Source organism: Amblyraja radiata, chromosome 23 (assembly GCF_010909765.2).
Source record: "Amblyraja radiata isolate CabotCenter1 chromosome 23, sAmbRad1.1.pri, whole genome shotgun sequence".
NCBI lineage: Eukaryota > Metazoa > Chordata > Chondrichthyes > Rajiformes > Rajidae > Amblyraja > Amblyraja radiata.
Genome location: NC_045978.1, coordinates 33,779,656 through 33,794,168, shown reverse-complemented (window position 1 = coordinate 33,794,168; position 14,513 = coordinate 33,779,656). Strand labels below are relative to the sequence as shown.

At 41.6% G+C, this 14,513-nt stretch overlaps 1 protein-coding gene across 1 annotated transcript in view; it reads left to right on the top strand.

The window, feature by feature from the left end:
- Positions 1–14,513, top strand: part of rab22a (RAB22A, member RAS oncogene family) — a 41,698-nt gene that overhangs the window by 3,291 nt on the left and 23,894 nt on the right. The window contains exons 2-3 of the mRNA XM_033042011.1: positions 11,759–11,838; positions 11,940–12,021. Coding sequence (XP_032897902.1) covers positions 11,759–11,838; positions 11,940–12,021 — 162 coding nt within the window. The remainder of the gene's footprint in view (positions 1–11,758; positions 11,839–11,939; positions 12,022–14,513) is intronic.

Sequence of the window (14,513 nt, the reverse complement as noted above, 5' to 3'; positions counted from 1 at the left end):
TTGAGCACATAGGATGTGTCTGTACACTTCTGCAGGCAGTGGTCATTGACAAACCCACACCTGACTCCTGGAGAGTGTTTCTGATCTGCCGGACAGGTGTTTGGAGATTTTTCTTTATTATAGAGAGAATTATTCTTTCATCAGCTGTGGAGGTCTTCCTTGACCTGTCAGTCCCTTTGTGATTAGTAAGCTCATCAGTGCTCTTCTTAACAATGTTCCAAACAGTTCACTTTGGTAAGCCTAAGGTTTGGCTGATGTCTCCAACAGTTTTATTCTTGTTTCTCAGTCTCATAATGGCTTCATTGGCACAACGTTGGTCCTCATATTGATAAACAGCAATAAAAGTTTCCAAACGTGATGGAAAGACTGGAGGAAAGACTAGGTGCTGAGAGCTCTCTTATAACTGCATAAGGAGGCAATTAAACACACCTGAGCAATTACCAACACCTGTGACGCCATGTGTGCCAAACATTATGGAACCCTGAAATGAGGGGACTATGTATAAACGCAGCTGTAATTTCTACATGGTGAAACCAAAGTGTATACAAATGGCTTTTAATAAAATCTGACAATGTACACTTTAACCACATGTGATTTTTTTTCTATTACAAATCTCAAATTGTGGAGTACAGAGGCAAATAAAGAAATGATTGGTCTTTGTCCCAAACATTATGGAGGGCATTGTATACCTCTTCCCTTAATTCTGTCCAAAGACCTTGACAGTCCTTTCAGATGAGGCAGAGTTGCACTTATCTACTGTATCTGCTGTTTTAGGTGTGGATTCCTATATATCGGCGAGACCAAGCGCAGGTTTGGCGATCGTTTCACTAAATACCTCAGTCCACCTAGGCATACGTGATCTCCCAGTTGCTAAACACTTTGACTCCCCCTCCCATTCCCACACTGACCTTTCTGTCCTGGGCCGCCTCATTGTCGCTTTCCACTCAGCTAACAATGATCCATTCTACATTTCCTTGATCATCGTCTGCTCTGTTCTGCCATTTTTACACCATACCCTTCCACATATCTCTAGTCTCCCTCTCCCCTGTCTCTCAGTCCGAAGAAGGGTCTCGACCCAGAACGTCACCCACCCCTTCTCTCCAGAGATGCTGCCTGTCCCGCTGAGTTACTCCAGCATTTTGTGTCTATCTGTTTACCTTTTTTGTGTTTCATCATTGGTTGCCTTATTTATGGGTATTAATGTGTTGAAGGCAGTTTAGAGAAGGTTTACTTGGCATGAGATGGACACAAATTGCTGGAGTAACTCAGTAGGTCAAGCATCATCACTGGGGAAAATGGCTAGGTGACAATTTGGGTCTGGATCCTTCTTCAGACTAATACTTGGCATGGACAAGTTGTATTTTAAGAAAATGTTGCGCTGGCCACACTTGTGCTTTAGAGGGAATTTGACTCAAACACAAGACCCTGAGGGGTTTTGACAGGGTGGATGGAGGTGGTTAGGATGTTCCTGCCTGTGGGAGAAACCAGAATTTTAAAAATAAATAATGGATCACCAATTTTAAGATGAAGGAGGCGAAATTTTTCCTGGGAGTTGTCAGTTTTTCGAACACCCTCCCTGGAAGTCAACAGTAGCAGTCTTTAGATGTCTTCAAGGTGGAGGTAGGTGCACAATGTGCACATGGAAACATTGCCACAAAGGTTGACAATGTGAAGTTGAGATTAAAATCAATCAGCCGTGATTTTTTACAGTGGTGAAGCAGGCTTGAGGTGCCTAATAACCTGTCCCTGATTTTACTTTGTTAACATGACAGTCATTGGGGAATAATATTAGATGCCTTTGTCTGGTTAGCTCAAGAAACAATAATCAACCATTACCATTTGTTCCATTTCGGTTACCATTTTCCATCTTGTTCCAAGGACTTCAGTTATACAGGTCATTTTACTCGGCATCGCCACATTTTTTCTCATTGGTCTTCATAAAGTTCAATGCAACTTTAGTTAAATTTAAATTGTGTGTAACAATCTATGTTACTTTGTTTTAATTCATGCACATTTGTCCAAAGTGATGATTTTCCCCCGTCTCACATGCTTGCTCATTAGTAATTGTTGGGTTTATCCTTGCATTCTTTTTTGAGGATGTAATAGTCACCATTCTTTAGTATTTTGACATAGCCCTGGTGAAGGAGGACAATTATGGTCAGAACTCACACAATTTGCATCTTTCCCTCGGGTACCTAGAATGCATCATGTCAAGAATTGGTGACATCCTAGTGCTGCCATTTTTTTAAACATTACATATTTCTGATTTTCAGTTTGTAGCATATTAGTAAATTGGATTAGTAAGTATGCAGATGATCCTAAGATAGGTGGTGTTGTGGATAATGAAGTAGATTTTCAAAATCTACAGAGAGATTTAGGCCATTTGGAAGAGTGGGCTGAAAGATGGCAGATGGAGTTTAATGCTGATAAGTGTGAGGTGCTACATCTTGGCAGGACATATCAAAATAGGACGTACATGGTAAATGGTAGCGAATTGAGGAATGCAGTTGAACAGAGGGATCTATGAATAACTGCATAGTTCCCTGAAGGTGGAATCTCATGTCGATAGGGTGGTAAAGAAAGCTTTTGGTGTGCTGGCCTTCATAAATCAGAGCATTGAGTATAGAAGTTGGGATGTAATGTTAAAATTATACAAGCCATTGGTGAGGCCAATTCTGGAGTATGGTGTACAATTTTGTTCGCCTAATTATAGGAAGGATGTCAACAAAATAGAGAGAGTACAGAGGAGATTTATTAGAATGTTGCCTGGGTTTCAGCAACTAAGATACAGAGAAAGGTTGAACAAGTTAGGTCTTTATTCTTTGGAGCGCAGAAGGTTAAGGGGGGATGTGATAGAGGTCTTTAAAATGATGAGAGGGATAGACAGAGTTGACGTGGATAAGCTTTTCCCATTGAGAGTAGGGAAGATTCAAACAAGAGGACATGACTTGAGAATTAAGGGACAGAAGTTTAGGGGTAATACGAGGGGGAACTTCTTTACTCAGAGTGGTAGCTGTGTGGAATGAGCTTCCAGTGGAAGTGGTGGAGGCAGGTTCGATTTTATCATTTAAAAATAAATTGGATAGGTATATGGATGGGAAAGGAATGGAGGGTTATGGTCTGAGTGCAGGTAGATGGGACTAGGGGAAAATAAGTGTTCGGCACGGACATGAAAGGCCGAGATGGCCTGTTTCTGTGCTGTAATTGTTATATAGTTATATGGTTATATCTGTCACTTTACACCTACCCTACCTATTCACTGTAATCTGAGTAGCAATTCCCTTTGTAAAAGCATGCAAGGTATTCAATTTTAGTATTCCCAAGAATATATTGCATTTGTTGTCTCTCAATCAGCTGTAACCATCGTGCTAAATCTTTGAAGTACTGGTTACGTTTGCTATCAGTGGGCTCACGTGCTCTCTTTGGCCCCTCGTATTTCCTTCTTCACTTTACCTCTTTTTCTGTGTCATATTCTCCTTCTTCATCCCGTTAGCTCTGGTTTTGTGCTACTTTGTGCTCTTGTTGAAATGTACTTCAGATGTCCATGAACCATTTTATTAATGGCCACTCATTTGTAGATTCCAGTTTTGCCTGGCAAATGTCAGTCTAAGTTTACCATGTCCAGATCAGTGAAATTATTCCCCTTCGATTTAATTATGTGAATTTTCATTGTACTTCTCTGTTGATAATGTAACCCTTATCACAAAGGTATTCTTTGTATTCCCCCACTGAAGCTTGATCCAGGAACCAAATCCAGCATGGTGCTGGGCTATAATTATTCAAAAAAGATCTCTTGAATATATTATAAATTCTTCCTGTTTTATCTTTACACTTTTATCACCTGATATTAGGATTGTCACCACTCATTCTTATCCCTAACTGAAAAAATGTTCCTCACTAATCTTCCCAGAAATTGATGGCCTGATAATCCAATTAGTACAATACAACTTTAGTGTTCTAGTTCTAACCATATAAATTCTACACTTGATAATTTGGATTTAACCAGCTCAACAGCATTTCATAGAAACATAGAAATTAGGTGCAGGAGTAGGCCATTCGGCCCTTCGAGCCTGCACCGCCATTCAATATGATCATGGCTGATCATCCAACTCAGTATCCCGTACCTGCCTTCTCTCCAGTACCAGTACCAGTACTGCTTAATCATCTCCTTTTCTACCTTGTGTTCTTTGTATCCAGATGTAATACCAAGGCTTGCCTTTTTTGGATATGATCTCTATTATTACTACAACATAATATCCCCACATGGTTACTTCCACTAAAATTCACAGTTATTGATTTTGTTTGGAATTTAGACTTGAAACCTTCCCTGTGTTCAAAATATATGTATTTACAATGCATTGAAAGCAAGCAATACTGATTTTTTTTTTGTGGATATTAAAATATGTTGAAAACTGGACAATGAGTGTCATCAGAGTATCACAGTTTGAAGAGATACTTCTGTCTAAACTTTTCTTGAAATTGGAGTATTCTGCCACGAGCTCATTTTGTTGTCAGCCATTGTAAAGTTTCTCACATGTAGGTTCCACATGCATTATCACTAGATCACTACCACCCTATCAGATGTTGCATCTTGACTTCCTGTCATATTAATTTAAAACTTTTGTATGCAAAATGGAAACATACGAGATAAATGATAATGCTGCATATTTTTCCATTCTTCATTCACATCCATCAGCATGCCTACTTGAATGGAATAAAATCTGTTTACATGTGCATAATCAATAGCAAATGTATTTTCACCCCAATGGATTCTGGCAAGCTCTGCTTGTGGTGCAGCAATATGGTTTATTGAACAGGTGCAAACGTAACATGGGTGCATACCTTCTATTGATCTAAATGAAGAGATTTTGCATGTGTTTTAGTGCTTATGATTAGGATAGCAATATATTCATCAATCTATCACAGTAGCAATTGATTTTAATGTAGTCAATCTGTTACTTTTAGTTATTATATAATGTATATAAAATTAATTGGTGTTGGCTTTAGATGTTTTTTGCCTGCTATAATTAAGGCAGTTAGTTAGTTTGCACCGAAGGAAAATACAAAAAACTGGAGTAACTCAGCGGGTCAGACAGCATCTCTGGAGAAAAGGAATAGGTGACATTTCGGGTCGACAAAGGGTCTCAATCTGAGATGTCACCTATTCCTTTTCTCAAGAGATGCTGTCTGACCTGCTGAGTTTCTCCAGCCTTTTGTGTCTATCAATCAGTTAATTTGTTGCTTTGTGTGATTATTAAATTGTACATCATGCAGAAATAATACTAATTGCTTTACCTGCTGCTGCTGCTGCTGGACATCAGTTGTAGCCAAGCATTTAATTGTTGATTGCTTTTGTAACCTCTGAGCTCATTGGGGTTGGATGGAGCGAACTGCACGTAGGGGAAGAGGTCTCGCCAACAACAGGGTTTTGCAAAGTGAGAGCCTACAATAGTGACATCTCGAGCATCTTGCAACTGGGGAAAAGCCATTCATTGACTGCAGAGCAGTTACATTACTGCACTTGCAATTTTTCTTGATTGGCTAAAGAGGCCTAGAGCAGCAGCTAGAATGACAGTGGTGGCTGTGGCAATAGGTAAAGGATATGTGCTTCCTGCTATATTTCAAACCATTGTTACCACTGAAGTTTTATCAGGCACACAATACAGTTTTGCCTGTGTCCAATCCATGTCAGTTACCACCCCACTCCACCCAACTCCCAACCCATCCATGTGCACCGAAATTTAGCCAAGCCTAGTTGTATAGAATGCAGTCATAGTTGAATTTAGATGTCCAAAATTTCCATCTTTGGTATCAATATTAATTGATATCTTCTGTTTTGTCACTTTTGTTATAGTCTTTTTCAGCTGAACTATGATTTTTCTCATTTTAATCTCCTGTCTTCTACCTCGTCACAGACCACCCCTTATTCTCTTCTCCCAGCATTCAACTACTCCCTATACCCCTCATAAGTTTCTCATTGTAATGTCAATTTTCTAACTTTGGCCAGTTTATAAAAACTGAGCAAAATCTAATTGATCATATTTCAATTATTCTGAAATATTTAATCAGAATGCATCTAAACTACTGCACTAGAGAGAGAAGTTGATCTAGTTAATCTAATTGGATACCAACCTGTATCCTTAGTACATCTGAGGTTTTGGCATTAATGTACAAAAGTAAGATGCAGCTGTATATTTTGTCGCAATGTTACAGTACTAAGCAGACGTTGACCGCAATCTTTATTTGAGATTAACAGGATTGAGAATCGTACTGAATCTCTCTTGCTCCACATTGACTGAAATCTTACATCCACTAATGAAGCTAGTTTTGTAGACAAGCGGTTTAATTGAGGTTTGTGGTCAAGTGCTTGGTAGCTTGTGCGTGCATTCATTCATTACCTGCCAGTGTGAAGTATTTGCTTCAGAAGTGTAACTTATGAGAATGAAATATTGCTACATTTAAGTGATGTATAATTATTATCATTTCCTTCACTTGGGACATGAACAGTGCATATTCTTGCAGATTTAATAAGTCCACAATTCATACATCAGCAAATGAATTAAAGGTGTTGGTGCTCAACTTGTGTAGGTACGCTGCAGGGATTTGTATTTTCATTCATTTGAATGTTACCAATACCTATTTTAGTAGACAGCTTGCATTGGGACATGGAGAAAAAAGGAGCTGCAGATAACTGGAATCCAGAGCAAAACAAAGTGCTGGAATAAGACATGGAGTCAGGCAGCATATCTGGAAGACATGGATAGGTGATGTTTCAGATAGAGTAAGAATCCCAACCTGAAATGTCGCTTATCCAGCATCCATTGATGCTGCCTGACCTGATGAGTTACTCCCGCACCACGTATTTTGTTGAAGCATAACATGTTCAGTCACCTGGCAAATTTTTGTGTGTGTGTGTCATTGCAAGTGACTTGAATGCACAGCGTGTGGTGTAAATCTGAGCCATGTTCTGCTTTACTCCTGATCTATACAGGGATAATAAAAATTGGTTCCTGTTGCTCAGAAAGTGGATTGAAGATCAACAACTAGCTGTTGGAAAATCTGCTGAAGTAGGCATTGCCTCGGACTACTAGCCAGCCAGAATTGTCCTGATGATCTCCAGGAATTAGAGCAAGTCAAGTCAGGTTTATTCGTCACATACACATACGAGATGTGCAGTGAAATGAAAGTGGCAATGCTCGCGGACTTTGTGCAAAAAGACAAACAAACAAACTATGAATACAATCATAAACACACACATATTCTTTTACATATTAATTATTGGAAGGAAAAACGTTCAGTAAAGTTAGTCCCTGGTGAGATAGGAGTTTACAGTCCGAATGGCCTCTGGGAAGAAACTCCTTCTCAACCTCTCCATTCTCACAGCATGGCAACGGAGGCGTTTGCCTGGCCGTAGCAGCTGGAACAGTCCGTTGCAGGGGTGGAAGGGGTCTCCCATGATTTTATTTGCTCTGGAGTTGCACCTCCTGTTGTATAGTTCCTGCAGGGGGGCGAGTGAAGTTCCCATAGTGCGTTCGGCCGAACGCACTACTCTCTGCAGAGCCTTCTTGTCCTGGGCAGAGCAATTCCCAAACCAGATGGTAATATTTCCGGACAAGATGCTTTCCACAGCCGCTGAGTAGAAGCACTCGTGGATCCTCGGTGACACTCTGAATTTCCTCAATTGCCTGAGGTGGTAAAGGCGCTGCCTTGCCTTACTCACGAGTGCTGCGGCGTGTGATGTCCATGTCATATCCTCAGAGATGTGGACTCCCAGATATTTAAAACAGCTCACCCTATCCACAGTATCCCCATTTATCCTCAATGGAGTGTACGTCCTCGGATGATGTGCCCTCCTAAAGTCCACGATCAGCTCCTTCGTTTTTTTGATGTTCAAGAGGAGGCTAGATCAGCCACCTCCTCCTGGTAGGCCTTCTCATCGTTGTCTGAGATCAGGCCCACCACCACAGTGTCATCAGCAAACTTAATTATTGAGTCGGAGCTGAACCAAGCCACACAATCATGTGTGTACAGGGAGTACAATAGGGGGCTGAGGACGCAACCCTGGGGCGATCCTGTGCTCAGGGTGATGTATTCCCTCCCATCTTGACTACCTGGGGCCTGGCGGTGAGAAAGTTCAGGGCCCAGGCACACAGGGAGGTGTTGACCCTAATACCAGTAGCTTCCCGGCCAGTCTGGTGGGGACTATCGTGTTGAAGGCTGAACTGTAGTCTATGAACAGCATCCTCACGTAGCCCCCCTTCTGGCTGTCCAGATGAGAGAGAGCGGTGTGCAAAACCTGGGAGACCGCATCGTCCGTGGATCTGTTCGGACGGTATGCGAACTGCAACGGGTCCATGTTGCGAGGGAGGAAGGCGCAGATGTGTTTCTTCACCAGCCTCTCAAAGCATTTCATGACTACCGAGGTAAGGGCCACCGGACGGTAGTCATTCAGACAGGCTGGGGAGGCATTTTTTGGTACAGGTACAATGATGGAATTTTTTGAAGCAGGCAGGGACCACGGACTTGTCCAGGGAGAGGTTGAATATTGTAGTGAGCACCGGAGCTAGCTGCGTAGCACAGGACTTGAGTACTCGCCCCGAGATGCCATCGGGGCCTGCAGCTTTCCTCGTGTTCACCCGTGTCAGAGCCCTCCTCACGTCGTGCTCGGACAGCGAGAATGTGTGCACATTCCTCCCTTCAGCTTCGGTAGCCAGCCCGCTGGCGGTATTGTCGATAGTCGGCAGACCTGGGGTGTTGTTGCCCATCTCGAAACGAGCGTAAAAGGTGTTCAGGTCATCAGCTAGGGAGGTGCCGGCACTTGCGGATGAGGGTGGGGTGCTCCGGTAGTTGGTTACAGTCCGTAGCCCCTGCCACAGGCTTCTGGTGTCCTGCTGCTCCATCTGTGATTCCATCTTGTCCCTGTACCTCCTTTTTGCGTCCTTCACCGCCCTTCGCAGTCGGTAGGACTCTACCTTGTAGACGTCCATGTTTCCTGATGCCAGGCCAGAGTTGTAGGCAGCAGTGCGAGCATTCAAGGCCACACGAACGGACCTGTCCACCCAGGGTTTTTGATTCGGAAAGATGCTTACCCTTACTGTGGGGATGATGTTGTCGGTTATTGTTGCGATGAAGTCCGTGACTGCTTCCGCGAACTCACTGACGTTACTGGAACTTGCTTGGAACATATTCCAGTCGACATCACAGTGCATCTTGCAGCATGGCCTCTGACTGGTCGGACCACCGCTTTACGTCCCTCGTCTCTACCGCTTCCCGAACTATCCTCTGTTTATACTCCGGCAGCAGGAAAATGGCAGCGTGGTCAGATTTTCCTAGGGGAGGGAGTGAAACGGCCTTGTAGCCTTTCCTGAACGGCATGTAGCAGTGGTCCAAAGTTCTCTCCCCCCCTGGTGGCACACGTGATGTGTTGGTAGAAGTTTGGCATGACCTTTTTGAGATTTGATTTATTAAAATCTCCAGCCACCACCATAGCCGCATCCGGGTATTTGTTTTGATGTCGACATAGCACATCGTGTAGGGCCGATAGTAGGTATGTTGCAAAGCCTACCTGAAGCGTCCTTGAAAATCTTCCGTTGCGGGTGTGCGCGATTTTGGCGCCGTTTAGAGGGGGGCGGGTTTAAAACGCGATTTTCTCTAAGCTGTTCCAATCGAAAATGTTCAGCCTAGTTAATTATTAACGAAAAATCGCTGGAAGACCCCGTCGCAAAAGCTATTATTAGGTTTAAAGGCCTTGAATAATAGTTATAGTAGTTTAAAAATCAATCTTTAAACCCGCGACCGTCAGCAACCGCATGGTCTCATAAAGCAAATAGCAGAAGTTAGGTTGTATATTTTTACATTAAAAAGGGCTTCTAAAGATCCTTTTATACAAAGTTTACTATTGCGAGTAGCTCAATTTGGGCCCATTAAATCCCGCAGTATTTTTCTGGGCATTTGGGGCACAAATCTAGCGCAATGTGAACGTTCTAAACCAGCGCGTTCCACAGGGACCCACTGGAAAGCTGATTTAAATGGGCATTTATTTACAGCAATTAAACACTAAATTCCTTCCATTTGGCCTATAAATTAATGTAAATGAGATTTAAAAATCATGTTTTATTGTGAATTATTTGTGAATATTATTTGGACATTTAGGCTATTTAAAAATGTTAATCATTTATTAAGAAATGGATAGATGTTTAGATCTAGTAATTGAAGTCTGAAATTAGCTACAATTAGGTAACTAACTAATTATATGCTTTAATTTCAGGTCATCCAAGTAAGATTATTTTATATTTGTTTCAGAATGCTTCAATCTATGATAACTGAAAATTTCATTCAGTTCTCTTAATTTTTAAGAAAGTTATGGGCTTTTGACTGTTCACGATCACAGCTTTTTTGTTATGTCCATAGAAAATCAATAGGGAACAAGATGCTCATTTCCCAGTATGAAAATGGCCATAACTTTTTAAATACTTGAGATATGAAAGTGAATTAGGTGTCAAATTAAACTTATTTTTATGCTTTATCTGATGGGATAAATTACAGACTTGATTTTTAAAATCTCAAAATTTTGTAACATTGCTACCGATAGTGCCACGTCGGTGTCCGCCTGTGTGCATCCAACCTGTGTGCATCCAAGAAGGGACATTACAGGGCTATAAAAAATATTTTTTGTTCTGTTTTCTTCCAACTCTAGAATCATTGTGATGAAAATATTGTGGAGTAAATAAATACTGAAAGGGAGTGAAGGATTTGGAGTGAGGAGGCTGAGTTAGGAAATAACCAGAATTTTTAATCTCGGCAAAGGGCACAAAGTAGGTAGACTAAAAACATTCTAGTCACTGTTTAGCCAAGGGTATTAGAGTTTACTGGATGTACATTTCAATCTACATTATAGAAGAAACAATAACTGGTAGATTACAAAACACACAAGTCTGAAGAACGGTCCCGACCCAAAATGTCCTCTGTTCATTTCCTCCAAGGATGTTGCCTGACTTGCTGAGTTTCTCCGGCACTTTGTCTGGCTTTAAATTCATTCTATTGAGCCAGGTGTGAAAAAGGTTCTGCATGAGTTTTATTGTATAGCTGAGCCAATGGTTGGTTGTCTTCCAGGCCTTTTAACCAGTTTTATATTATATTATATTGCATCTATATAATTTTATAATAAGCGTATATACATTTTACTTAGCCTGGGTGCTAATGTCTGGATAAGGTACCATTCTTTCCTTCTGAACTACAGTAATTCTTTTGTACTTTTATGATCTGTGTTTAACATTCAAGGACAGGTCTCACAACACAATGCTACTGAACTAATATTGCTGAGAATAAACCTTCAATTCCCACCATGGAAACATGAAGAATTTTGTTTAAGACTTAAAAATAAGTAAACTATGAAATTTCAAAAGACTCCACCAATGTTCTTCGAATAAATAAATTTAATGTCCTGAATATCTTTACCCGTATCGGACTCCAGTTATATCTCATCATAGTGTACTGTTAAGCAGCTTTTGCCATCATCTGTAAGTGACTCAATCGTGCAAACTGAGTTCTGCCCATATCTTTTCAAAAGTTAGTAAATGCTAGGTTTAGCACGGCTTGTAAATTTTTAAACTTTGTTCAAATGTGTAAACTGATCCAGTTTTTGGACATAATTAACAGAATATTAAAACATACAGACTATTTCTCTTTCCCATGTATATTCATCTCGATGAGGACAGTTGAAAGGAGATGAATTAATGTATTTTTTTTCTTTACCCAGGATACAGGTGTTGGCAAATCCAGCATCGTTTGGAGGTTTGTAGAAGATAGTTTCGACCCGAACATCAATCCCACAATAGGGTGAGCAATACAAAATATCTTTAAGATGTACTTTTGAGATATAAGTATCTTGCCATTCCTGAATGTTGTATAATTTATGATCTTTGATCTATAATTTATAGGGCTTCTTTTATGACAAAAACTGTGCAGTATCAAAATGAGTTGCACAAGTTTCTGATCTGGGACACAGCTGGTCAGGAACGGGTGAGTGAATTTAATACTGTTTGACTCAGAATCATTTACAAGTATGAAATGATCTGTTTCATTGAAAATTGTTCCTTTTTAGTTTTGCTTCTTAAACGGTCCTTGTATGCTTCATCCCAACAAATGAACATGTCCCCACCTATCACTTGCCAGACTTTGTCCCGCCCCCCCTCTTTTGCAAGTTTCTTCCCCCCCCCTCCCCCCCTCTTTTGCAAGTTTCTTCCCCCCCCTCCCCCACTACAATCAGTTTGAAGAACTCTCGACCTGAAACGTCATGAATCCATATCCGCCAGAGATGCATGACTTCTTCAAAGTTACTCCAGCACTTTGTGGTTTTCTCAGGATTTCAGCCTGCAGTTCCTTGTTTCTGAAAGTAAACACATCTGCCTGTGTGATTTGTAGCCGATCTAAAGGTTTAAAAAAGAAAAACTCTTATTTGAATATAGTGCCTTCATTATAAAAAACGTTGATTTTAAAATATTTTTGAGATGCACTGAAATAATGGATAATGTAATACAATGTGATTATTATTTTATTTTTCCCCATTTATCTGTGCATGTGTGTCTTGTTTGTCTGATTCACATCTCGAAATCACGATTCACTAACGGTGAAATCTTTACATATTCCGATAGATTTACCTCATGATGCAAGATGCAACTAGTAAATTATAATTTTAAAATCCTTTAACTTTTTGCCACAGCTCTTGAGTTGTAGAACCATTTATTACAATAATTTCTTTCACGTGTTTGAGGATTAGGGATTTGTCAGTAGCTACCTCTGTGGAAAATGTTGATCTACTTTAACAATAGCAATGCACGGTACCTCATTAAAGATAATGAGTCCATTCATGTGACAACTAAATGTTGTTTTGGATTAATCCAGCCCTTGAAAGTATACCTTTTCATGAATCCATCGTATTCTCAGTGTTCAACTCTGAAATGTGTCGCTAGGAGGGATTTGGAGGGATTTTGTAGAAATTAGTTGAAATCCTGAAATATTTCATGGCATGCACTTCCAACTTTGTTATCATAGGAATAGGAGCTGTTCCTTTTGTATCTTCTGAAAGGCTTCATAAATTTTTCATAAGTAATAGAGGGAAAGGTTTGTGTATTAAACTTTCTTATTGAACGAAAAACGTTTTTCCCACATATTCTGTTTGATCTGATGAGTGCCATTTACTCTTTTTATTATTTATTGAAGTGTGTGTATGTGTTCGATGTAATAATTTTCCTTCACATTTGATGTTATATTTCACAAGTTATTGATATTTAAAGGTTTAAAAAACAGTCAACTTTGAAAATAATAACTGCCTATGAGACGGAAACATTTCTAGCAGCTTCCAGTGATGTCACAATGGCATCTCACAGTCCACCAATCACAATGGGATCTCATTTACACAAGCGGCAGTGAACATTCCAAAAACCGTAAATGACATCACAATGTGCTGCCAATAAACAAGCTATGAGGGTACACAAAATTGCTGGGGAAACTCAGCGGGTGCAGCAGCATCTATGGAGCGAAGGAAATAGGCGACGTTTCGGGCCGAACCCCTTCTTCAGACTGATGGGGGGTGGGGGAAAGAAAGAAGGAAAAGGGGAGGAGGAGGAGGAGCCCAAGGGCGGGCGGATGGAAGGGTGGGAGGAGACAGCTAGAGGGTTAAGGAAGGGGAGGAGACAGCAAGGGCTAGCCAAATTGGGAGAATTCTATGTTAATGCCATAAGGACGCAAGGTCCCCAGACGGAATATGAGGTGCTGTTCCTCCAATTTCCGCTGTTGCTCACTCTGGCAATGGAGGAGACCCAGGACAGAGAGGTCGGATTGGGAATGGGAGGGGGAGTTGAAGTGCTGAGCCACCGGGAGGTCAGGTAGGTTATTGCGGACTGAGCGGAGGTGTTCGGCGAAACGATCGCCCAACCTACGCTTGGTCTCACCGATGTAAATCAGCTGACATCTAGAGCAGCGGATGCAGTAGATGAGGTTGGAGGAGATACAGGTGAACCTTTGTCGCACCTGGAACGACTGCTTGGGACCTTGGATGGAGTCGAGGGGGGAGGTGAAGGGACAGGTGTTGCATTTCTTGCGGTTGCAACGGAAAGTGCCCGGGGAGGGGGTGGTGCGGGAGGGAAGGGAAGAATTGACGAGGGAGTTGCGGAGAGAGCGGTCTTTGCGGAAGGCAGACATGGGGGGAGATGGGAAGATGTGGCGAGTGGTGGGGTCACGTTGGAGGTGGCGGAAAATGTTGATCTACTTTCTGGACTATCTGGACTACTATCTGGACTACACGTCTTCCCACCCTGCCCCCTGTAAAGACTCCATCCCCTACTCCCAATTCCTCCGCCTACGCCGCATCTGTTCCCAGGATGAGACATTTCATACCAGGGCATCGGAAATGTCCTCGTTCTTCAGGGAACGGGGATTCCCCTCCGCCACCATAGATGAGGCTCACACCAGGGTCTCATCCATACCCCGTAACACTGCTCCTCTCTCTGGCC